This window comes from Microtus pennsylvanicus, chromosome 16 (assembly GCF_037038515.1).
Source record: "Microtus pennsylvanicus isolate mMicPen1 chromosome 16, mMicPen1.hap1, whole genome shotgun sequence".
NCBI classification, from domain to species: domain Eukaryota; kingdom Metazoa; phylum Chordata; class Mammalia; order Rodentia; family Cricetidae; genus Microtus; species Microtus pennsylvanicus.
The window spans coordinates 10,590,551-10,617,643 of NC_134594.1; the positions used below are offsets into that span (position 1 = coordinate 10,590,551).

The 27,093-nt window shown below is 41.6% G+C and overlaps 1 protein-coding gene across 2 annotated transcripts in view; it reads right to left on the reverse strand.

Annotated features, from left to right (window-relative positions):
- The window catches only part of Mfn1 (mitofusin 1), a 39,923-nt gene that overhangs the window by 6,575 nt on the left and 6,255 nt on the right, over positions 1–27,093 (reverse strand). For both annotated transcript variants that reach the window (XM_075950623.1, XM_075950624.1), the window contains exons 4-14: positions 24,516–24,678; positions 18,984–19,108; positions 17,113–17,221; positions 14,669–14,776; positions 12,857–13,010; positions 11,221–11,288; positions 6,952–7,073; positions 5,293–5,419; positions 4,973–5,077; positions 4,537–4,639; positions 4,127–4,356 (exon numbers count right to left, since the gene is read on the reverse strand). In XM_075950623.1, the coding sequence (XP_075806738.1) occupies positions 4,127–4,356; positions 4,537–4,639; positions 4,973–5,077; positions 5,293–5,419; positions 6,952–7,073; positions 11,221–11,288; positions 12,857–13,010; positions 14,669–14,776; positions 17,113–17,221; positions 18,984–19,108; positions 24,516–24,678 (1,414 nt within the window). The remainder of the gene's footprint in view (positions 1–4,126; positions 4,357–4,536; positions 4,640–4,972; positions 5,078–5,292; positions 5,420–6,951; positions 7,074–11,220; positions 11,289–12,856; positions 13,011–14,668; positions 14,777–17,112; positions 17,222–18,983; positions 19,109–24,515; positions 24,679–27,093) is intronic.

Genomic DNA, 27,093 nt, shown 5'->3' on the forward strand with positions numbered 1-27,093 from the left:
AAAAGAGTTACAAAAACAAAAGCTGTTTGTTTAAAAAAAAAAAAGGTAAAGCAATTTATGGGGGGAGGGGAAGGTTCCAAATAATGAGTAGAGCGCAACTACAGGAAGAAAATAAAAATACACTAAAAGTTCTTTTTCTTGTTGGCTGTGGAGAGGGTTGTGACAGTGTCTGACACAGTTGCCAAGGCTAGCCTGAAACTCAAACTCAGAATCTTCCAGTCTCAGCTACCAGACTGCTGAAATGACAAACATGTACCTTCACAGAAATTATTTTCTATGTGAACTAATGATATAACGAACAATAAATTTAATAGTAAATCAATAAGAATTAAAACTGGTTTTCTTTTTTTTTTTTTTTTTTGGTTTTTCGAGACAGGGTTTCTCTGTGGTTTTGGAGCCTGTCCTGGAACTAGCTCTTGTAGACCAGGCAGGTCTCGAACTCACAGAGATCCGCCTGCCTCTGCCTCCCAAGTGCTGGGATTAAAGGCGTGCGCCACCACCGCCCGGCTAAAACTGGTTTTCTAAGAGTAACTTTTCTTATTTTTCATTATGTGTGTGTATGGAGTGTACCCCAAGAATGGAGGTGTTAGATCCCCTGGATGTTACAGGCAATTGTGAGCTGCCTAAATGTGGGTACTGAGAACTCTGAAAAAGCAGTAAGCACTTTTAACCATTGGGCCACCTCTACAGCTAATTCTATCTCCCAAGAATTAAATTTTTTGTTTGTTTGTTTTTTGTTTTTCAAGACAGGGTTTCTTTGTAGCTTTGGAGCCTGTCCTGGAACTAGCTCTTGTAGACCAGGCTGGCCTTGAACTCACAGAAATCTGCCTGCCTCTGCCTCCCAAGTGCTGGGATTAAAGACATGGATCACCAACCACCCAGCTAAGATTACTTTTTTTTAAGAGTTGAAGATGTAGCATAGTACTAACACTTGTGTGCTTAGCTCATTTCTAGCATTAATTAAAACAAACAGCTGGGCAATGGTAATGCACACCTTTCATCCCAGCACTTGGGAGGCAAAACACATCAAAGAAGATTAAAAAATAAGCCACACACTGAAAAATATATTTGGACATCACCTATCTGTAAAGTAAATTGTAAATTTACATGCAGATGATAGAATCCCTAAACTTAGTAGTGGCCAACAATTACAATTAGAACGTGAATAAAAATATTGCTCAAGAGGAACACACCTGGGCACTGGTGGTACACATCTTTAATCCTAGCACCTAGGAGGCAGAGGCAGGTGGATCTCTGGGTTCGAGGCCGGCCTGGTTGCCGAGTTACAGGACAGCCAGGACTACAAGAGCCCCATCCCCCACAAGGGCAAAGGGTTTATTTAATAAGTACATGAAAAGGTGTTCAAATCAGTCATTGAGGTAGTATAAATCAAACCCATGATGAGATATCAGTTCACACTCATCAGGATAAAATAGACAATAAAACAAGCGTACAAAGTACACCTGAAAAATTAACCCTTCACTGTACTTGTGGGCAGGGTAAAATGTGACCAGCTTGGAAAAAATTTGGAAAATCCTAAGAAACATAAACATAAGTGCCAGGAGTGATGCTCACCTGTGATCCCAATGCTCAGGAGGTTGAGATAGGAAGATCATTACATCTGAGGCCAGTCTGGGCTACAAAGTAAGACCTTGTCTAAATACCTAAATTAGCAGGGCATGGTGGCACACATCTATATCCCAGAACTTGGAAAGTAAAGGAAAGAAGATTTCACATTCAAGGTCACCCCAACACATACACACACACACACACACACACACACACACACACACACACACACACACACACACACACACCAGGCAGAAAGAAAAGAAGGATGGGGGCTGGAGAGATGGCTCAATGGTTAAGAGCACTGACTGTTCTTCCAGAGGTCCTGAGTTCAATTCCCAGCAACCACATGGTGGCTCACAACCATCTGTAATGAGATCTGACGCCCTCTTCTGGCCTGCAGGCATACATGAAGACAGAATGTTGTATACATAATAAATAAATAAAATCTTTAAAAAAGAACAAAAAGAAGGATGGGAGGCAGGTAGGGGAGAGAATGCTAATAAAAGGAAGTTCACCTCAAATTACTACGTGGCGTAGCATTTACTCCTGGAGTACCCCAGAAGCAAAGCACACATCCACATGACAGTATGCATGCACATCCACAGCATTTTCAAAAGCAACTATGCAGTGCTATTCACAATGGCTGCTATAAGAACCAAGGCAGTTGTACAACAGCAAATGAATGTATTAAGAAAAATGTAGTTTTATGTGTGGGTTACATGAAAGCCTTTATTGAAGATGAGATGTTCTGTCTGAAGAATATTTAGAGTTTTCAAAAAAAGCATATACCCCACAAACATAAAGAGAAAAGATAGTTTATAAATGCAATAGAATTCTAAGTTATGTCATTTTCAGGAAAACGATAAAACTAAAGAGAACCATATTGCATGAATAAATCATATGAGAAAGACAAGTACTGGATGACTTTTCTCACTTGCGGGTCCTGGACATGACAGGTACATGTATCACATATATACTGGGGATATGCAAGCACAAGCAGAATTGTTTAGGAACAAAGGCGACTCATGGGAGAGTAGAAAATGAGAACAGAGTGAATAGTGGAGTATTAGGAGTCAAGGAAGAGGCCCAAGCACCTTTAAATGAATATATAAACATTATCTTAAAATTTGCTTAGTAGAGCCCACTTAAGTCTAAAATAGCAGTCTCTCGCTGTCCTCTACCGACACTAATGAAGAGACTCCCCTGACATGCTACATAATCACTTCTGCAGGCTTCGTTGGCAAAGCCAGCCAGCACACTATGGGCCAATGGACGGTGGAGAAATAAAATGTGTCCCACCTATTACTCTGCCACCTGGAGTGCTACAACACTGGCACATTGGGGATGTACCTTGAAAACATCCTACCTGAGCTCTGCCTAGGCACCTGAGACACTAGGGAATGTGTAGATGGCAAATCCAAACTGAAAAACCTGACTACTGCTAACCTCAGAGACATGAATGATGACCTGCCATAAATGGGCAGGAGGGAATCTCTGGAGAAGAACAAAAGTGTTCTTCTTTAATTTTAATTATGTGTTTATGGAGGGGGCTATGTGTACACAAGCCTACAATGGCCAGAGGGTGTCAGATCCCTGGAGATGGAGTTACAGCAGTTCTGAACTACCCAGGATGGGTGCTGGCAACCAAACTCAGGCCCTGCAAGAACAGCGTGCATTCTTAGTCACTGAGCCACTTCTCCAGCCCCAACAGAAATGCTTTAAAAGTAGACTACAAGCCGGGCAGTGGTGGCGCACGCCTTTAATCCCAGCACTCGGGAGGCAGAGGCAGGCGGATTTCTGTGAGTTCGAGGCCAGCCTGGTCTAGAAAAGCTAGTTCCAGGACAGTAACCAAAAGCTACGGAGAAACCCTGTCTCGAAAATCCAAAAAATAAAAAAAAAATAAAAGTAGACTACAGTGATGTTTTTAATTTATTTTTATGTTTAATATTTATATGTACATGTATGTGTTTGTGTGAAGGCATGACAGTGTGCAGAGACCAGAAGAGGCTATCAAATCCCCTGGAGCTGGAGTTACAGGTGGGTGCCGAAAAGATACTCAGGTCTTCCGCAAGAGCAAGAGTGCTTTTAACTCTTGGGCTATCTCTTTAGCCTCTGGGATGGTTTTTACTCCATAAACTTCCTCGAAATTCTAAAATTAACAAAAATTAAAGCTTATTCTAATTTATTTAAAGTCTAGAACCAAATTTTAAAAATACTTCCTGTAAAGTCTGAGGATCTGAGTTCAATCCCAGAAGCCAAATGGTAGAAGCACAGAACCAACTCCTACATATTGTCCTCTGACCTTCACATGTGGCACACACATGCACATGAACATGCATTGTACACACAGGCAAACATGTACAGATACAAAAAGTGAATGGAGAAGCTGCAAACATGGCATTCATAGTATTAATGGGCAAACAAACTCCAACTCAGACAAGGCTGGATGAGACAGACATGAGCTCCTAAGTAGGCAGATTCGAGTAAGCCAGCTTATAAGTGAACCTGCATGAGCAGCGTTAAGAGTGCCAACTGGGGCAATCAAGACACATACCTGAAATACAGGCTCGGAGAGCCCAAGCAGCACCCTCTGTGCATTTGTGGAGCCCAGGAATCGATGCACAAGGGAAGACCACCCCAGGGAAAATCGAAACACAATGTCCTCTTGAAAATCTGAACACAACTTGTGGCAATTGAGATCATAGCTGAGATCAAATTTTTTGCAAGGTATTAGTGTATGAAGCTGACTCTGTATACCAGCTGGAAGTAATGGCTTCAAGTTTTCTGGAAAAAAGATTACATTTATTTTAACAAACAGGAGTATGTGTTTTACCTTCCAGGCAATGTACCCAAATGCAAACAGCCCTTTATGAAAGAAGTGAGGAGAGAAAGGGGAAGGAGAGAGGGAGAGAAGGAGGGATGGAGGAGGGAGGTTATACACGACTCTGGAGACATGAACATTACCAATAATTTCTTGTTGTGACTGAAGCATGGAGGCATTGACTTCATTGGTGCACCGATCAGCCAAATTTCTTCCCATACCATCTTCTATGTGCTTATTTAATTCCTATCAATAATAATTGTAAATGTCCACATTATTTTTTCCATATAAAGTAGGTAGATTTTATAAAGACTGTTGAAATGATCTTCTTTTGGGTGGATGCTGGCAATCGAACCTAGAACTTCACAGTTGCTAAACACATGCTTGACCACCGAGCTCCATCCCCAGGCCCTCTGAAATTTTACATGTGAGACAGTTTGTATTTACTACCAGAGCATGGAAGCTGTCATCCTCTGTACAGCAACTGCCAAGAATGCAGGGAAAGAGCCACTAAACACACCAATAAAGCAAAGAGCAAGAGAGCAGCCTCAGAACGAATGGCCAACAACTTGAACTTACACTCTTATACACTTTCAGTACACTGGGGGTAGGATGAAAGTCAGAACAAAACTCATCAACCAAAACAGACAGTCGACAAATTTCATCTGTCATTGCACAAGAAACCTGAAAACATTAAAAAAAAACTCGGTGTTAAAAATTAAAGTGATCCACAGCCAGCCAGGGCTGCATAACATCCCCTCAAATAAACAAACAAGATAAAATAAAAAAAGATTAGCAACTACAAATCAAGGGACATACTCCTTTAAGGTAAGAGACAGACGCATTTAGTGCTAACACATACTGCTGCTTCCAGACACCATGACCAGAGACGCTGTTACCTTGTTGGCCACCTCCTCCGTGACCTCCTTGATTTTCTTCTTAACCTCTAGTGTTAGGAGGTTCATCTGGTTTCGGATGAAGTCCAGTCTATCAATCTGGTCTTCCCTCTCTTCCATTGAATAAACCCTATTTTATTAGGAAGAGTGATCAATATGTGGGCCATGTTAAAGTCTAAAGCAATTAATTAAGCAAGGTCATTCATTTATATCTGGAATCATTCTTTAACATGACACAAGAAAAAGGAAATCTTGTGTTCAAAGTCTCAAAGGACTACAATTCCATTTCACCTGGCAAGTCCTTCAATGTCGATGGCTTAATATAAATGACCTTGACTCTCTCAAGTTATCTGCATCCCACAAAAACAGTAAGGATTCTAAGTCTCCATGACAGCGATTCAGTTAATAAACAAGTGAAGCAGACAGTACAGTGGGAAGCCACAAGCTCCTCCTGTTGTCTATGACTAAGCAGGCACACTAGAGATGGCACGGCCCACAAAGCTCCAAATATCCACTATCGGACTCCCTGTGAAGGTCTGTGGACCTCGGGTGACAGGAAAAGTAGGACCTGGGAGCTGTTTAAGAAAACCAGCAGCATTAGTTTCCAGGACATTGTTCTCAAATCACATCTTTTGCCACGTTTAGTTCAACGTCCTATGTTTTAAAAAGATGGAAGTCAGCCAGTTAGACTATATTTGTTATCTGGCGTGCATCAGGGAGGAGTCAAGCTGGAATGGGCTTCAGCAGCAACACGCTCAGCATGCAAGCTGTGCGGAGAGACGCTGCCGGGGCTGAGAGAGACGCAGGGCACAGCCTCAGCTGCCATCATTTACACATGTTGCTGAATAAGCTGCACAGTCAAGGACAGGCAGAGAGGTGTTCTTAGTGAAAATATGTAATTTCAAAACTTCAATTTTAAGTGCCAGTGACAGAGGACTTATAAACAACCAAGCAACCCTCAGTTTTATCAAGGTTTAACAGGTGAAGCTTCTAATCCCTGTGTTTGGGAGGCTGAGGCATGTGGAGTGCCATGGGTTTTAGACTAGACTATCTCAAAAACATTCTTCAGTTTCACCCCATCTTGACTTAATCTTTGATCTTTCTATGCTTCCCTGAACTGGGTTAAGCTTGCTAAGGCATGAGGCCTGATAACGTATTTGTCACACCTAACAACATTTTGCAATTTGTTCCCAAATGTGTCAAGTTTCATATTTTAAGATGGCCTTAACCCAAGCTCTTCCCACCTCAGCCTCACCAGAGCTGGTGTGTGGTCTGGTGTGTGGTGTGTGCCACATCTGGGAAAGCTGTCTGCTTCAGTACCTTCGCATACTATTCAAGGTTACAGGAGAAGGGCTGTGAATTGACTGCAAACAGCATCACCTGGTTTGGAAATCTTCTTACGATTCTGCTTGAAGATCGGTCCTCCTCTCCCATGACGCTACTCAACATTTTAAAGCCACAATTCATACACAGTCACCCGGGGAAGGTCACAAAATTAATAAATCATCTTCAAATATTCATTTAAAAATTCACAAGCAGGCACCAGTAAAGTCACAAAACTGGGCTTAGTGCCAAAGTATTTTTCGTACAATTTCAAACCTCAGCCCTAAAGATCTGACACAATGAAAGTAACATTTGGACCATAATAATGGGGATGCCTACCTCTTCTCTGCTGCTGCCACGTTTACTGAGTCCAATATGTTTTTCACAGTGTCTAGTATCTGTTTAGCTCTGACAGTGTGCTGTTCAAACTTTGTTTTCACTGCTGACTGCGAGATACACTCCTGCGAGGGGCCCAAGCCATAACACATTACTGCAATTCCATCCAAACACTTTCAGGAATTCAAACACAAAAACTTGCTGGTTGTAATGTAAACCAAAACCAAAAGGAAAGATGAAAAAAATTGCATGATGAAACACAACTTAAAATTACAAAGATTAAGCAAACTGAAGAACTTAAAAGTAAGAAGAGCTGTAACAGCAAGTTTGTATTTTTGTGCATCTTCACACAGTAATGTGCAGGGGGCTGACTACAAAACAATTACAACAAAAAAGGAAACTAACAAATGGCACTATTCTCAGGGTCACAGATGTCCCACGAGAAACACCTATTTGACTTTTTCCATTTACCTTGTTTTAATCATGTTTGTAATATATAACCAAATAAAGTCTGAGTTGTTAGAATTCTTTGTGGTGTTGTTTTAGAGTTCTTATTTTAAAATGACTTATATAACGTGATAATATACCTAAGGTTACTGAAAATATCTAAGGAGTAATACATGAACAGTTAAAATTATCATTAACATTTTAAAATACACATAGAAAGCCACTTGCAGCTATCTCAAAGACCATGAGAGTGCAGCACAGACAGCACCAGGCCTGAAGGACACTAAGCTTGACTGTCTCCCCTTCACAGCAAACGTAGCTAGAATCAGCCAGTGTCTCCCAACAAACAGACCGCTCCCCTTCCTTTCTTCCTCTTTTTTTGTTGGAGTGAGTGAGTGGGTGTGTGAGAGAGAGAGCGAGCATGTGTGTGTTTTGAAGTTTTGAAGTAGGTTTCGCTCTCTAGCGTCCAACTCACAGCAACCCCCTGCTACCCAAGTGCTGTGGTTATAGGTATGCATGACTATTTCTGGTTCTTTGAGTTTGTTTTTAAATACAGAGGTTTTTTTTTAAAAAGATTTATTTATTTATTATGTATACAACATTCTGCCTCGATATATGCCCACTTGCCAGAGGAGGGCACAAGATCTCAATACACATGGTTGTGAGCCATCATGTGGTTGCTGGGAATTGAACTCAGGACCTCTAGAAGAGCAACAAGTGCTCTTAACCTCTGAGCCATCTCTCCAGCCCTAGATACAGAGTTTTATACATAACCTAGACTCTATATAACTCAGGCTGGCCTTAAAATGAAATGGAAAGCACATGCCACTACACTGTGTCAATAGTATGTTTTGTTTCTTGTAACTCACATATGTCAGAATGCATCACATATACCAATGGACACATTTGATTTGTAAAATTCTGTTTCAATTTTTAACATGTGGAATATATGTCATACTTTTTTTTAATGATTCATCATCAAAAGTTAACAAAGAGGTTGGAGAGATGGCTCAGCGGTTAAGAGCACTGCCTGCTCTTCCAAAGGTCCTGAGTTCAATTCCCAGCAACCACATGGTGGCTCACAACCATCCATAATGAGGTCTGGTGCCCTCTTCTGGCCTGCAGGCATACAAGCAGACAGAATACTGTATAAATAATAAATAAATATAAAAAAAAGTTAACAAAACTGTTACAACTAACCTCATTTAATTTTTACTTCCAAGAAAGTAAAATTCTACAATGATGCAAGTAAAACTTGTTTATAGGAAATGTTCTGACTTTCTATTTCTATCTGGGCCATACAATACTCCTGCACTACTAAGAGTCCATCACTGGGAATGTCAGATAGATAGGTAGATAGGTAGATAGGTAGGTAGGTAGGTAGGTAGGTAGGTAGGTAGGTAGGTAGGTAGATAGATAGATAGATAGATAGATAGATAGATAGATAGATAGATAGATATGTATGCAAGCACATGTGTGTGTGCATGCATGTGTGCATATGATACTAATTGTGGTCATGACTTTCTGAAACTGACTATTGTTCTTCTGTCAATACTGACAGAAGCTTTCAAGCTTCAATCCTCCAGCTGTGTGAGTTACACTAGAGTCATCTGTATGGCCCACGCTTACTGAATGTGCTATTCACAACCTCGTAAGGCTGTCTCATTCAGGAAAAACCTAACTTTTTGCTGTGTAGCTATTTCTTCAGTATTTCCTTTGAGGTATGGAAAGCAGAACAATTCTTCTTTTAGGCTTGTAATGACAGTCCATCCCTCCCCAGTTACCTTTCTTCTTTCTTCCCCCGTACCTTTCTCATGAAGCTCCCTGAAGCATCACTCATTCTTACTAACCTACTGACAGCAAGTTGCCTACTCCTGTTCTATGAGTTTGAAGTAGAGGCTCTGAGACACACCCTTCACTAGAACATCATTACCCACCTCTGAGAATTTTTAAATGATCCAACTAAGCTTTGATTTTATTTTACATAACTACCTTGTAAATGTGCCAAATAAATATCTATAAAATTATACCAAAAGCATAAAAACAATTTTAAGAGAAAAAAAGCAATATTCCTCGATGAAGTCGATCTAGATGTCAGTAATGAAGATCCAGCGCAGAGAAGACAGCACAGTGCGAGAGCTGGACTAGACAGAGTGAAGGGACTCAACGTCATCAGCGTGGGAGGTACAGATTCAGTTATGAGCAAGCACAAGGAAGAAAAGAAGCCTTTCCACCGAGGGTATCCACAACGGGGGGTTCTAGTCATCTACAGGGTCTGAAGGAGCACCGTGAGAAAGTCCTTACACACTCTGAACTAACAAATTTTTGCTGGGAGCATGAAAGTGCAATTTGCAGAGTTACATTATCAGAAACTATTGTACCTTTGTACCAGGTTAAAAAATACTGATCAAACTACTCTCACTTCCATCTTGTCAAAACATGTTATATAGACTTTCAAATTTAAAAACTGAGAACCAAAATGAAAAGCACAGATCAATCTGTTTTCTGATTTCTTGTTAACATCTAAAGAAGTCAATTTATTAATAATGCACAGTCACAAACACCCAAGAATGCTATTTCAGTATGTTTTAAACTCAGAGTTAAAAAGACAGGATGAACTTACCTCTTCCCTGGATGTAACATTCATGGAAATATGCACATTTTTTTCTAATACATGCACATGTGTGACACACACACACACACACACACACACACACGTTTAAAAAAGCAGTCTCACTAAACTGTCCAGGATAGCCCTGAAATCATCCTGACTCAGTCTCCCAAGTAGCTTAGACAATAGCCATGTACCCAGCTTTCTTCTTGTACCTTAATGGCCAAACATCCATCATGTCACTACCAAAAGCAGGCTTGGAGTCACACCTGTGGTCTCCAGGACTTGGAAGGCTATAGTGGGAGGACCAGTAAGACCCAAGCATTCAAGACCAACTTAACATAGAGACTTTGACTCAAAATTAAAGAAAAAAAAACACATCAACACTTGTTTTTTAAAAAAAGCCAGGAAGGTCTACATAACAAGTTCCAGGCCAGCCAGAGCTGAATGGGAAACTCTGCCTAGAAAGAAAAGCAGTTGATATTAATTCCTTTTTTAAATACATGTCTTCTCCTGCCATTCTCTCACCAAATAAAAGATTAGGGAATAATAAACTTTTCATTTAAAAAGTTTGGCTTGGTACACTCATCATTTATGTGCTCTATTAAGGCAATTAGTCCTTATAGGGAATAATTATGGACAGTAGTTTTCTAATTCTACAGTCTTTGTTCACCTGCAATTGAGAAGGTGATAGGAAATCAAGCAGAACTATACCAAGCAGGCTGTGTAAGGACTTAGAATGTCAACATCCAAACAATGTTTCATTCAGAGACAGAATAAGTTTTAAGTTTTTTGGGGGAAAAAAAAAAAAACAAATGCCTACAACCCAAGACCAATTTCCCTCTTTCCCTCTGTGCTGGCTAGGGCTTTTTGTCAACTACTACCCAGCAACCATCATCTGTCCCAACAGAAATTAGTCTGCTCTTGCTCCACAGGCATGAACACAAGAAATAACCATTCACTGCACAACATAAGCAATACTAGACCACTTTTCATTTATAAACACAAATAGAATACACCTTTCTCAATTCTTACAGGTCATCCTTCCTGCAGGGCCTTCATTTCTTCAAACCTTTCGTGTTTCACTTGCTGCTGTCAGGACTACGCTTAATAACAGTAGAGGTTATAGAGGTTACTGACAAAGGTAGACAATTGAGATTATAGTCCCTCTCCAACCAGTGCCGTGTACAAGCCAGTAGTAATGAAATTCCTACCTCAAAAGTTTGTTCAAAATTCTGAAACTCTTGTAATCTTGCCTGAAATCCTTCAGCCAGTGCCCCACCTGTAACACAGGCAAAGAGTTTGATTTTTGTTTTTTGAGACAAGGTCTTACTACACAGATGTACTACTACCTTGAACTTGTGGCAATCCTCCTTTTTCGGCTTCCAAAGAATGTACGTTACAGGCGTGAGCCATCATGTCTGACTTAGGCAAAGATTTTTAAATCTAGTATAATAACCTTCCTTTACTTATGACACAAATGTTCCAAAACATCATAGCTGCTGTAAACTATAAAATATGAAACCCTCTATTATACTACGTAAGTTAATTTGCTTTCTTCCTATTGTTGTGCTAAAACACAATAATCTAAAATAACTTGGGAAGTAAACATGGCTTACTTTTTCCCATCACAGTTCATCATGAGGTTAAGCCAGGGCAGGAACCAAAGCAGATGCCAAAGAATAATGCCACTGACTGGTTTGCTCTCCAAGGCTTGCTCAGCTGTCTTTCTTATAATACCCAGGACAATCTGCCTGGGGTGGCACTGCTCACAGTGGGCTGGCCCTCTCTCAGTCACTAATCAAGAAAATGTACCACAGACATGCCCAATGGTCAATCTGATAGAGGCATTGTTTCATTAAACTTTTCCTTTTCCCAAATGATCTTAGCTTGTGTCAAATTGACAGAAATCTAACCGGGACACTATGTTCTATCATCTACACACATACACAGTTAATGCCCTTTTTATCTTAAGAAAGCATTTAGTAAGCCAGGCGGTGATGGTGCACGCCTTTAATCCCAGCACTTGGGAGGCAGAGACAGGCAGATCTCTGTGAGTTCGAGACCAGCCTGGTCTATAAGAGCTAGTTCCAGGACAGGCTCCAAAACCACAGAGAAACCCTGTCTCGAAAAACCAAAAAAAGAAAGAAAGCATTTAGTATGCACTGAGGTCATATCTTTTGAAGTTAGAGGTACAATAGCGTATTAACACAAATTTCTTTTTGCATCTTCACAGTTTCACAGATTTGTTCTTACTGTAGAATCATAACAAACTTTATTAAGTCACGCATTTCACCTTTTCACCTAAGGGAAGCACTTTGTGATCATCACTGGGTTTGACTAAACTGCCTGCGTCAGTGGGCATGCTCCATTTGGGCTATCTTCAGCACAATAAAGGTTCTCCAGCACAACCATGCAGTAACATGCTGGCTCATTAAGACAGACGGGTACTCAACAAAAGGAAGCCTCCTGATGCATGGGATGATGAGAGAGCTCACCACACTACTCTTTTTATTTTGTCGTTGTTTTTGTTTGTTTGTTTCAAGATAGGTTTTCTCTGTGTTACAGTCCTAGCTGTCCTGGAACTAGCTCCTGTAGACCAGGCTGGCCTCGAACTCAGAGATCGGCCTGCCCCTGCCTCTGCCTCTCGAGTGCTGGGATTAAAGGCACACGCCACCACCGCCTGGCTACCACACAACTCTTGACAGTGTGATTTAACACTTGCCAAATACTATTACTGCACCACAGCTGAGCACAGTCACAGGTAGCAGGAGACAAGATTTCCAGTATGCTACTGTTTAGTTATGACCTACATTTATATTTAAGAAGGAAACTGTAATTACTACATACCACCTTCTGGCATCCCCTGGGCTTTATGTTTTCGGGAGTTGAGAACTTCCTTAGCTGAAACAAAAAAGATCCGATTCCGAGCTTCCAAAGGACTCACAACTTTGAGCTCTTCTACCAAGAAGTGAAGGCATCTATCCATGTGCTGTCTGCGCACCTGCAAGTAGCACAGGAATTTTAAAACAGAAATAATAACCTTCAACCACAGGCCTGTACTAAATTTCAGGTATAGTAACTGTCATGCTTTGAATGAGAAATATCCGACATAGGCTTGGGAATTTAAATAACTGGACTCAGTTGGTGGCCTTGTTTGTTTTTGTTTTGTTTTGTTTTTCGAGACAGGGTTTCTCTGTAGCTTTGGAGCCTGTCCTGGAACTAGCTCTTGTAGACCAGGCTGGTCTCTAACTCACAGAGATCCGCCTGCCTCTGCCTCCCAAGTGCTGGGATTAAAGGCGTGAGCCACCACCGCCTGGTGGTGGCCTTGTTTGACAGACAAACAAAAGTGTCAAAGGGCTTTGAAAACTTAAGGCCTCTCCCCACTTCCAGTTTGTTCTCTCTACTTAATGCCTGCAGTTCAAGATCTGAACCCTTAGCTTCTGCTCTAGTTGCCATGATTATAGCTTGCCTCCCCACCATAACAGACTTTTATAAACTTTCTTCTATAAGCTGTCATGGTCATACTCTCATAGTGATACATATGAAGTCTGATTTTGATAGCAGGAAATCTCTACTTAATAATCTTCCTTCTGAACATCAAATATTACTCAAATATTATAAAACATCACAAACGAGTTTAAATACCTACCTAATTGTATGGGACAATGTAATCAATTTTATATTCAGGGCATAACAAAAATAATATGTACATTAACAGTAGTGGGCAGAAGTGGGTAACATTTTTAGTTTTACTCTGCTTATTTTCTACACTGTCATCCATGGGGCTGTTAATACCTTTGAAATCAGAAAAGGAGTACTACAATACGAATAGAAAATAAAGTTATCGTCTTCATTTTAAATAAAAACATAACAGCCTATTTTTCTTAAGAACATGGAAACTGGGACTGGAGAAATGGCTCAACATTTAAGAACCCCTGTTGCTCTTTCAAAAGGTCATAGTTCCAGTCCCAACAACCATCTCAAAAAGCAAAGCAAGAAACCAAAACAGAAAAAAGCCAGAGTCACAAGAAGCTCTGGGAGTCATCTGCATTCTGATGCAGGGATTGTGAAAATCCGAGTCAAGCACTCAATGATTTGGGTAGGCACTTTCTGTTACACATTCCATACTTCAATAAAAGTTAAACATGGGCCAGGGAGATGACTAAATGACTGAGAATATAATTGCTCTTCCACATGGCAGCTCACAACCCTCTGTACCTCCAATTCTAGTCTCCTCTGGCATGGAAGGGGTGCATAAACACGGAAGGCAGGCAAAACACCCATGTGAAAAAAAAGTGAGACATGAAAAGAAGTCTCTAGTTCTGAGAAAAACTATAGCTTAGTGTACCAGATACCTGTCACAAACCCTACAGGTTTTCTAAAATCATACTCTTATTTTTTTTCTTTTAATTTTTCAGACAGCGTCTAGCATGGCTCAGGCTAGCCTCAAACTTACAGCTCATATTGATTTTGACTTCCTGATCCTTTTGCCCCCACCTCCCAAGTCAGGCATTAGATAAGAGTGCGTATCATGACGCCCAGCTATATTCATATTATTTCAACAATCACAGAATAACTTCTCGTGATGTCCTCTGAGGTTGATTGTTTTCTCAGATAACAATGTACACAACTATAGTTCAAAATAGGGGTGAAACTTACATCCTCCATATATTCCGGCTCTGAGGCAGAAGCATCCCAACGATTGTTCAGAATGAAAATGTTTGGCTTGGAGAGCCGCTCATTCACCTTATGGAAAAAATGTTTCTCCTGAAAAATATCAAGAACAACATTTTAACAAGCACTTTCTATTTACACTTATAATGAAAACCCTCAGACATAAAGTCTGAATCATTTAAAGCACAGTGATTAGCATCCACTTAAGACCCTTGTGAACACTCATCTTGCCCTTGGAAATCAAAACACAAACCCAATGGCAAGGGTTCCTGCTCTTGCCAGGTCTCTCTTAAGATTCAACCAACACTCACCAGTCTGTATGTATAGGACAGAAAGTGACTGACTGATAATAGCCCCAGAAGTTCAAAGTCACTTCAAATCATTTTTCAGAGTTAGCTAAGCTGATAGTTGTGGTAGGGGCACACCTTCAATTCAAGGTAGAGACAAGCAGATCTCTGTGAGTTTGAGGCCAGCCTGCTCTACACTGTTAGCTCCAGACAAGCCAGAGATACATAGTGAGACCCTGCCTTGAAAACAAACCAACAAATAAATTTGGCTGACTTCACTGGCATACTTGTAGAAACTCAAATAACAAAGCAAATATCATATAAACTGCTTCTTGGTCTTTTGGATAAGTTCAAGTGAAGATCATTATATAAATACTGTAAAGTAAGTGTTGTGTCTGTTCACAGCAAGATGCCATAGCTAGTTGAAAATAGGAACAGCTCCACAAAGAAAATAATAGGTACTAATGATGGGTTTAGACATGCTGCTAACAGGGTCTTTCATAATCCAGGCTGGCCCTGAACTCATTATATATCAAAGTTGGCATTAAATATCTCATTCTCCTGCTTCTATATACAAGATTACAGACATGTGACTACAGCCAGCTTAACAGGCATTTCTGAAAGAGGAAAAGCTCAGAAGTGGACAAACTGCAAGAAAAGAATAGCATCAATAGGACTGGGGATTTTGCTCAGAGACAATGTTTGCCTGACACATGCACAACCCTGAGTTTGATTGCTAGCACAAAAGAGAGAACAAATGAGACTAGCATAATCAGAGGCACCAAAGTCAGACTGAGGCTGACCATTTGCTCATCTGTGGGAGTAAAGCCCTCAGTTAATGTATGCTGTTTGACATGGGCATCTGACACACAGGAAAATGGTTCACACAGGGATGCTGACAATGTGTGCAGAAATGACCACAGTAGCTTTCTCCCTGCAGATATTTACAGCCTAAAGACTGCTCCCCTACAAAGACCGCTCCCACTAAATCTGCCTCTTGTTCAGCTGTTTATGATACCCCTGCCCCCTTATCCATCTGTAATAGCCCCATATCCTGGCTCAGCTGTAGGCAACAACCCTGCCTCTCTGTTGCACACATATAACAGACACACTGAGCACCTAGGGGCTGTTGTTTCTCCATCAGATAATCCGGTCCTCCCAATCCCACTCTTTCTGTGTGTTTCCATCTGTTTGCCTTTTCTTCACTACTCTGTCACTTCTAGTCAGGTCTGTCCCTAGAAGCTGTAAAAGGACTTGGCACTTAGCCATCACCAAACCATGATTGTCCTGTACAACATCTAAAACACTTGTGGAGCTTCTCACAGAACGAGGAAACAAGCTGTCCAGTATGACAACAGAAGCCTGGTATTTGTGATAGTAAGACCTTACTGGTGACACCTTGGCTACAATGGTACTCAGTCATTCCTACACTTCCGGTGAATAACCTTTTCAATAGCATGCTACTGTTTGCATACTAGCTATCTAAACTCTGAAAGCTTGTCTGGACTGAATCTGGTCAATAAGAACAAAGAACCTTCCCAGCCAGGTTGGATGAACGTGAACCTACATCAAGTTGGGAAAGGAGGAGAACTTGAAGAGAAAAGTTTTGCCGGATGCCTGACAGGGAAGCAGGAGGAGGGATGGCTTGAATTTTTTTTTTAAAAAGACTCCTAAGTAAACATCTCAACAACCTTGGCACCATGTTCTTCCAGGCTAACACACACATGGGGTGATTGTCAGTCTCATGCTTGAATCACCCTAAACCCACAAACACTAGAAGCTAAAGTCACTGAGTCCTAGATTGTTCCTGAAACCAGGCAACATTACAGGAGGCCAGCAACAGCCCTCTAGTCCTAGGGAAAGCAGGCCCTCAGTGAACTTTTTTTTTTTTTTTTTTTTGGTTTTTCGAGACAGGGTTTCTCTATGGTTTTGGAGCCTGTCCTGGAACTAGCTCTTGTCGACCAGGCTGGTCTCAAACTCACAGAGATCCACCTGCCTCTGCCTCCCAAGTGCTGGAATTAAAGGCGTGCGCCACCACCACCCGGCTCCTCACTGAACTTTCTAGCTCATCACCAGGACTGCCCTCTCTTTACAGAATTAAAGTGAACGCCACCCAAGCACAGCAGTAAGAATAAATCCTACCGTGTTCATCAATGTAGATTCTGAGTTTGCAACCAAAACAAAGACATCAGCATCGAGGCAGAACTTATCAATCCAGCTATCCAGCTCTGTGGTAACATCTGTTCCTGGGCTAATGAGAAGGAAGCAAACACTGTGTCATATGATGTTTGTTAAAAAGCAAAACTTGGGTTACAAATTAAAACAAACAAATAAAAAACATTTTCTATCATTTCAAGTCCAAAGGGGAGACATTCTCTCAGCCATCAAGCAGTTGTTTAGAGAATTTTAATTCAATGTTTTTGACAAAACAAGCAATCTTTTACATTTTAAATTTTAAAGTTTTGGGGGCTGGAGAGATGGCTCAGTGGTTAAGAGCACTGACTGCTCTTCCAGAGGACTTGGGTTCAATTCCCAGCACCCACATGGCAGCTCACAACTGTCTGAAGATCAGTTCCAGGCGATCTGACACTTCACACCAATGCACATAAAATAAAGTTAAAATAAATAAATAAATTTTAAAGTTTTATGCTGGAAAATCGGGGGGGGAAAGTACCAATAATAGTCTAGGTTAATATCAATAAATTGTTCCAATCAGCTATATCCAGTATAGCTTAGAGATGAAAATGCTTAGAAGTTCACCCAAACAAAAACCCTCTGGGATCAGGCATGGTGGCGCACACCTTTAACCCCAGCACTCCGAAAGAAAAGCAGGTGGATCTCTGTGAGTTCAAGGCTAGCCTGGTCTATATAAGAGACCCTGTATCTCAAAAAAGGGAGGGGGGAATCATCAAATTGTTCATTGAAGAAACAAAAACATAACAAAAATGTTTGGATCCTTTGAATACTATAGTTAAGAAAAATAATCAATGTGCACCACTTCATCAAGCACTAGTAAGATGATCTTAAAATACATCATGGGACCTGCTGCTATAGCTCAGGCAGAATACCTGCATGGTAAGCAAAGGTCCTTGGTTCAAGCCCCAATGCCACAAACTAAAGTAAAATTTAAAACACATAAAAATGCATATTAGTAAAAGCAATGGAAAATTCTAAAATCATTCAGTTACCTTCAGAGCATACAAACCTCCTAGACTTTCCAAGTTAAAAAAAGGGGGGGAGGGGGAAGGAGGAGTAAACCACCAGGACTCACCTCTGCATTTCCTAACCGCAGGGCACCAGGACTCACCTCTGCACTTCCTAACCGCAGGGCACCAGGACTCACCTCTGCATTTCCTAACCGCAGGGCACCAGGACTCACCTCTGCACTTCCTAACCGCAGGGCACCAGGACTCACCTCTGAACTTCCTAACTGCAGGGCACCAGGACTCACCTCTGCACTTCCTAACTGCAGGGCACCAGGACTCACCTCTGCACTTCCTAACTGCAGGGCACCAGGGCTCACCTCTGCACTTCCTAACCGCAGGACTCACCTCTGCACTTCCTAACCGCAGGGCACCAGGACTCACCTCTGCACTTCCTAACTGCAGGGCACCAGGGCTCACCTCTGCACTTCCTAACCGCAGGACTCACCTCTGCACTTCCTAACTGCAGGGCACCAGGACTCACCTCTGCACTTCCTAACTGCAGGGCACCAGGGCTCACCTCTGCACTTCCTAACCGCAGGACTCACCTCTGCACTTCCTAACTGCAGGGCACCAGGACTCACCTCTGAACTTCCTAACTGCAGACACACTGTGGCCAGCAGTTCATGCTCCTGGGGGCTGCTGCTCTTGCCATACCTTCCCTACCATGATGAACTCCAGCCTCCAACCGAGAACAAACCACTACTCCCTCACACTGCTTCTTGTCAGGAATCAGATCACAGCAGTGTGATAAGTAGCATTATTCTACCAAGTAAACCAAGAGAAAACACAATTTGTATGTAAATTTACCTGTCTACTAAAACCAGGTCATCTCTCAGGAGGGCACATTTTGCTTTGGGCCAAAATACATGCACAAGGCAGCCAGCTTTCAAGTCTTTGTCCATATGGAGAGCATGTGCAAGCTGATTAACTGTCTAAAGTAAGAAGGAAAAAGAGGTTCAATAAAAATTAAAGATACTATGGTTTGGCACATCCATTTTAACCGAAGCTAGTGCTAAACGCAGCCCAGGTTGGCCTTGATCTCACTACCCTCTCTCTGCCTCATCAGTGCTGGGACCTACAGGTGTGACCACTAAGTCCAGCTAAATAGCACCCATTTTTGCAAAGTTGAACTTCAAATGGTTTGAAATAAAACCACCTGACCAATTGAGAAATGAGGGTTGTTTTTTTAAAACACATATATTTAAATGTATATGAGTATTCTGCTTGCATGTGGATCTGTGTATTGTGTGCATGTCCGCTGCCTTCAGAGGTCAGAATGGGGCATCAGATCCCTTGGAACCGGAATTACAGGTGGTAGTGAACTGTTATATATATGGGTACTGGGAATGAAACACTGGTCCTCTGCAAGAGCAGGCAGTGCTCTTAACCACTGAGTCATCCATCTCTCCAGCCTGAGAAACCAGGGTTTTAAAATAACCAAATACGGGAAAAACATTTCCCCTTTGAAAGTTCACTCATACCACCTAGAAAGCAATCAGGGTTTGGAAAGATAAACACTTAACAAAGAGGACACTAGCGGCAGAGCCCAATGGGACTCCTAAGTAATGCTGTTTATTGTAAAGGATGAGTTATGGATCTGGTGTTTCTGCAAATTTGTACTTTCTGGTTCTTCTAAAATGAAGGTGACTGCTTAGTTGTAAAGGGGAAAATCATTTAGAAGAAGTGATACTAAAATCAATTTAAATGCCCCACTGAAGTAAGGGAGGTCAATTCAAATATGTCTAGCCCATGGGCTGGAGAGATGGCCCAGTGGTTAAGAGCACCGCCTGCTCTTCCAAAGGTCCTGAGTTCAATTCCCAGCAACCACATGGTGGCTCATAACCATCTGTAATGAGATCTGGTGCCCTCTTCTGGCCTGCAGGCAGAGCGCTGAGAATACTGTATACATAATAAATAAATAAATCTTTAAATATGTCTAGCCCAGGCTGGCCCCAAACTCATGGCTACCCTCAGGCCTCAGCGTCCTGAGCGTAGGAGTACAGATGTGAAGCACCACACTCAAATTTGTGAGGCAAAGCCTGTCTTTCAAGATGTTTTTTCCTTATCAGGCAGTAATTCACAAAAACCTTGAAATCCTTGTCATTTAAATCCCAAACCATTTCTATTTCTCAAGATAACTTCTCAGGTATATTAACTTATGAAACCAATGTACATATTTATCATTAGCTCATATATATGTAAAATAAGCAACACAAGGATCTTAAAGCAAAATTAGAACAATTAAGGGTAGGACACAGCACACATACCACCATAGCTGTGGCTGGGAATACGGCGCCACTGTACAGTGCCTGCCAAGCCCATGCTCTGTCAGCACTGCATCAACAGAACGTGGTGGCACATGCTCTGTAACTGTGGCACTGGGGATGTAGCAAGGCCATACTTGCATACCCAGTTAAGGCCAGCTTAGACTACACGTGACCCTTCCTTAAACTAAAATAAAAAGGCAGAGGTTGGAAAGATGGCTCCGAGGTTAAGAACATTAGTTGCTCCTCCAGAGGACTTGGGTTTGGTTCCTAGCACACACACATCCACTCCAATCCCAGGATATCTGAAGTCCTCTTCTGACTTCAACAGGCAATGTATCCATGTGATACACAGATATACACACAGACAAAAACACCCATACACTCCCACAAAAAATAAGGAAATAGAGAAATATCTACTTTTCAAATGTACTCAAAGTCTGAAATGAAGCTGAAGTAATATTCTACAGAGACAATGTTAGATGCTTTTGTTAATTTGGGGTTTTTTTTAGTTTATTTTTTATGTGCATGGGTGTTTAGTAAACATGTTTATCTGTGTACCACTTGCATGTTTAGCGCTCACCAAGGCCAGGAGAGGGTGCTAGGTCCCCAGAAAATGGAGTTACAGGTGTTCTGATTCACCATGTATGTGCTAAGAATGGACCATGGGTCCCTTGGAAGGACAGCCAGTGATATTAACCACGGAACCATCTCTTCAAGCTCCTATTTATTTGGTTTTGTTGTTGTTGTTTTTCGAGACAGGGTTTCTCTGTATCTTTGGGGTCTGTCCTGGAACTAATGGCCTCAAACTCACAGAGATCCATCTGCCTCTACCGCCCAAGTGCTGGGATTAAGGTGTGCACCGCCACTGCTCAGCTTACTTGTTTTTAATAAGGCTTGCTTTAATAAATGCTTTGATAGATGGATAAGCCTATAAAGCAATCTTAGTACAGGATTTATACAATTAAAATCCTAAAGGCTGGGCAGTGGCTCAGTGAGCACTTCCAAACGTAAGTCCCCTGGGGCAGGACCCTACCACTACAAACAAAAGATGAGGGAAATGAAACGCGGGGCTAGAGAGATGGCTCAGCAGCTAAGAGTGGGTATTGCTCCGGCAGAAGACCTGAGTTTGGTTGGCAGCACCCACACTAGTGTGTCTCACGACTGCTTTTAACTCTAGCTGTCCTCTGGCCTCCTCCAACACTAACTCATGTGCACACCTCCCCCCATTACTACCATCACTGACATTTCTGAGTATGCATGTAGACGGTTGGGCAGGCTCACACGTGCACACACACACACACACACACACACACACACTAAAACTAAATTGATGGCACAGCAGTTTAGAGCACTTGTTTCTGCGTTTGGTTCCCAGCACCCACATGGTGGCTAACAACCATCTGCAACTCCAGTTTCAGGGCATCTGACACCCTCTTCTGACCTCCACAGGTACCAGGCACATAAACTGTACACAGACATGCATGCAGGCAAAACACTCTTACATATAAAACTTTCTAAAAAAAAATTTTTAAACTGTAGAAAATAAAATATCACAGCAAAGTGTTCCAAGACTTAAATGATTCAACACAAATAATTCAAATTCCAATTTGGCAAAAAGTCTTAATTACAAAGTAACAGTGGTGCCTGGGGTGGTCTGAACGAGAATGGCCCCACATTCATATCTGAGTGCTTGCTCTGCAGCTGGTGAACTATTTGGGAAGGATTAGAAGGCATGGACTTGTTGGAGGAGGAATGTCACCAGAGGTGGGTTTCCAGTTAGCTCTCTGCCTCACACGTGCAGATAAGATGTGAACTCCCAGCTACTGCTTTAGCACTACACCTGTCTGCCCACTGCCATGCTTCCTGCCATGATGGTCATGGAGTCCCTCTGAAACTTACAGTAACTCTTCTAAAATTGTCTTGATCACAGTGTTTTGCATGGCAATAGAAAACTAACTAAGAAATGCCCTAAATGGTATGTCAGAAGTTTGAAGGGTGTAGCCTAATCCCAGCATTCAGGAGGCAGAGGACTGTCTATACAAAAAATTTCAGCTCAGTCAAGGATACATAATGTCTCAAAAAATAATAAATTTTAAGATTGAGGAATACTTTTCATAACCATCTCATTTTTCTTCTCTCAAAATTAATTTGAAGGATGTGCACCACCAACAAAGGTAAATAACAAACAGACTACTTAATCCAGGTCATAGCCTTAGCTCACAAAACTAAACTAATGACCTAAACTCACCTACAGTTTACCAAAACCAGAAATAACAAGGAGCTGGGGATGCAGTTCCATGGCAGAGCATTTGACTAGAATGTACAGGGTCTTATGTTCAATTCCCAGCATCCATGCACCCATTTGCACATACAGAGGTATGTGTCTTCAATACTGAACTTTTGTGTTTGTGAGATCTTTCTATTTAAGGTGGCTATGACTTGGTAGCACTCTTCAAATCCCAGCACTAAGGAGACTAACCAGGAAGTTCTAAAATGCAAGGCCAGTACAGACTACAAAATAAAGTCCTATTACAAAAAGAGGTTGAGAAGATAGGGTGATGGCCCTGTAAAATGCTTTCTATACAGTATGAAGACCTGAGTTCTGGTCCCCAACACCTGACTTAAAGATGGGTGTGCCACTGTATGTTGCTAATTCCAGTGTGGGGGAAATGGAAGCAGGTAGATCTCTGGCATTTGCTGGCCGGCCAGCCTACCGGTGAATCAGTGAGTTCCCGTTCAATGAGAGACTAGATCACAAAAAAGAAAGTGGAGAGTAACTGAAGGATGACATCTGACATCAACTCCTGAGTTCCACAGGCATGTGCATAGTATTATGCGCACGCATATACTCACATGCGTGCACATGGGGACATACACATAAATACTTGGGTAAGGTATGGCTCAGCATTCAAGCACTTGCTTAACCTGGGTCCAAAAGGTACTAAAGACAATGTTTTCTAAATCCTATCAGGCCAAAGTTAGCATCAAACATTCTAATTTCTTAGTACTTTATTCTTTTGTTGGCTGAAGCAGTATAGCAACATTGAATTAAAAAGTTTATAAAATAAGGCCAGCGGCCTGGCTCAGTGGGTAAAAGTCACTCGCGGGATCCCATTGTGGAAAGTGTGAGCTGACTCCCACAAGTTCTTCTCTGAGCTCCATGTGCACATCAAGACGTCTGAATACACAAACACACACATGCATGCACATATGCACAAAACAAACAAATAATAAAAACCCATAATTTTTAAAAAAGAAATTTATGAAATACCTAGGGACATAGATCAGGTATTAAATAGCTCAGCTACCATTTTCAAGAACCTAAAATGCCTCTGGCCTTTGTTTCACAACTCTGCATTTACTCATAAATATGCTTAGTAACTTTTCCTAAGGTAAAAGAATGTCAGTAAAATTTTTAAAAAAGACAAAGTGCATGTCCTTTACATCTCAGCACTCAGGAGGCAGAGGCAGGCAAATTTCTTTGAGTTCAAGGCCAGTGTGGTCTACATGTAGAGTTCTGAGCCAGAAATATCAACATAGTGAAACTCTATCTCAAAAAATAAGGAAAGTTAAGATTAAACAGCAGTTTTCAACAATACCCTATTGTTACTAAATCAGTTTTTAAAAAAACTCTTAATTTGGGTGCTAGAGATGGCTTGGAGACTAAGCGCACTGGCTGCTCTTCTAAACTGTTCTGATGTTTAGTTCTCAGCACCAGACGGCAGCTCACAACTGTCTCTACTCCTGTTCTGGGGGATCCAACGCACCTGGTGGACACAAATGCAGGCACATACACATAAAATCAAAATAAGACCTTAATTCTATTTTTATTTAAAGTTAGGGACAGGGCTAGTGGCAGAGTTTACCTAACATGTATGAAGCCTTGGGTCCTATCACTCCATCCCCCCAATAAAAATGTTAACAATTTTATACTTCCAATGATTTAGCTCTCAGAAGTCAAAATATATAAGCACTGGCTTTGCAAACTGTCAAAGTGAGTATCACTAGTAACCAAGCCTAGCCACATGGACATCTTACAATTTCCAGGTGCATTATGGGTTGGGTAGTATACCTTCACACTTTTCTTTTCATCTGACCCTTCGGTCATAAGGTAGGCTTTATCTCCGTCGGTTCCCTCTACACTCAGGAAGCAGTTGGTTGTGTGGCCAATCCCGCTAGGGAGAACTTTATCCCACAGCATTGCATTGATGACAGAGCTCTTGCCACTGCTCGTCCTGAGAAACATGCAAAACAAGGAGTAAAAACAAGCTTCACTGTGCTCAAACCAACATTTCACACTTCAACTGCACAGACAGCGCCTTTTATAAAAAGACCACAGAGCACACCTGTGATCTAGAACTTGGGAGATAGAGACAGGAGGACCAGTTCAACTACACAAGACAAAGTAAAACAAAGTTAAAAAAAAAAAAAAAAAACAAGTAGGCAAATAAGAAAGCCAGACAAGTGCTGTTAAATATCAGCAGTGTATTTAGAGAAGATAAAGTGCTATAAAATTGTGCCAATTTGAAAACAAACATCAAAATTCTGTGGTGCATTTCCTATTTCAAGATGAGGTCTAATGTCCCATCTTCTCAGGCTGGTCTGTGTGACAGCGGTGGTTTCCAAGGATGAACATAAAAGGCAGTGCAGCTCCTTCCTGTTTACTGGGAATCCTGCCACAGAAGAGGTCAACTGCACTGACTGCTTTGCCACAGTTAAGGCAGGCTGAGGGAGGTCTGGCAAGGGGTGCTAGCTGAGTCTCCACGTCACTCCAGCCCAGTACCAGATAATTCTACCCCTCCAGTGCTGAGCAGCCCCAATCTTCAGAACAAAGATAAGCTGTCTCCACTGTGTCATGTCTGAACTAGGAATCAGTGTGTACAGCGAAATGGATGTTTGTTTCGGTTTTTTGAGACAGGGTTTCTCTGTGTAGCCATGGCTGTCCTGGAATTCACTCTGTAGACCAGGTTGGCCTCAAACTCAAGATCCACCTGCCTCTGCCTCCTTCACTGGGACTAAAAGTATATGCCACCACTGTCCAGCAGTGATTCTCAAAACTAGTTTGAGACCCCTAACTCTATCAGAATCTGGGAGAATACAAATGATATCAAGTCCTCAGGTACATTATGAACCATAGAATCAGACTATAAAGTTACACCCAAGCACAGGTAATCTTCCTCCTGTGCTTAACAATACTGGGATCATAGCTATGTACCACCATGTATGAATCTCTTCTACTGTTTTCATGAAGCTTTATTTCCAACTCTCAAATCATTTAGTGACCAGCCCTAACCTAAAATTATCTAAGGGCTACCCTATCTCACCCAGGCTCATTAGCATAAATCCAGGCTGATCAAAGGAGCTCATTATAAATAATAAAAGCTATTCCTACCACTTAGGAAACTCTAAAGGTTTTAGCAAGTCTGTTATAGGAAGAGACATGAATGCCAAATAGACATCTTCTCTTCTAGCATCCTAATTACTCCTAGTTTTCCCAAGCTGTGTGACATCTCTAATTCATGGATGGTTCCTCTTCTCCCCTCTCTTGTTATTACTCTTCCTTTTCCCTGTGAATTATCTCATCAACTCCCCAGATCCCAACCACCAACATAAGTCAATAATTTCTAAACTTCCTATAACTTGTCTAAATTGCAATTTCAAATATCCAACTTGGCAGTTTGGAAAACTTTATTTGAATGGCTAATAAGCACCCACAATACACATCTACATCACATGAACACAAACACCTGTTCACAAACCTACCAAGTAATTTGTGACTGTCATCTTTCTAATTAATCTGTAGGATACACATACTTATCTGTATGTGTACCATGTGCATATAGTGCTATGGAAGCTGGAGCAGGACATTGGAGCCCCTGGAACTGTGAGCCACGGGGTGGGTGCTAGGAAGTGAACCCTGGACCTCTTCAAGAACAGTAAGTACTCTTAAGCATTGCACGTCTCCTGCCTCCTACTTATTCTCTGATATCTCCTATCAACCTTCCTGTCTAACCACACAGACTAAGACCCTCGAATGCCTCAACTCCTACCTCCTATTCCCATTCAACCTATCCTCTGTGCTCCATATCCAACATCCTAACTGTTAACTAAATCCTCTCATTTTACCTTTCAAAGCATAAAGTATACAGAACTTATTTGTGCCCTAGGAAGTCTTCAGCAAATTTCTCTCTGCTCGCTGTGCTAATGCTCCTGAGTATCTCAAACCTAACCAAGAACATTAAGGGCTCCTTCTCCCTTTCCACTTGCTACTCTCTGCAAGAAATGGGCGTTAGGGCCAGCTCATATCCAAGGCTTTATTTCTCACCTAACGGCAGGTTTAAAGGCTAATAAACCCACAGCAAGTTCGTAATATGCTGCAAAAATACAGATGCTCCTGGCTCCCCACAATTACAGCTGGGTGATCGCGTGGTTACTAGGAACTATTGCTCCTAGCCACACTCTAAGCGAGTCTTCTACTGCACAGGAGTATGCAACACTTCCACAACATCATGTCTGGGCAGGGATTGAAGTCAGTCACTGTAAGTCAAGGGCTATCTTCTATCTCTTAGCCTCAAGGAAGACATCAGTACCCACCATCTATCTAGAGGTGTCTTCCAATTACTTCACCGTAGTCTTAGGTAAAGCCTATT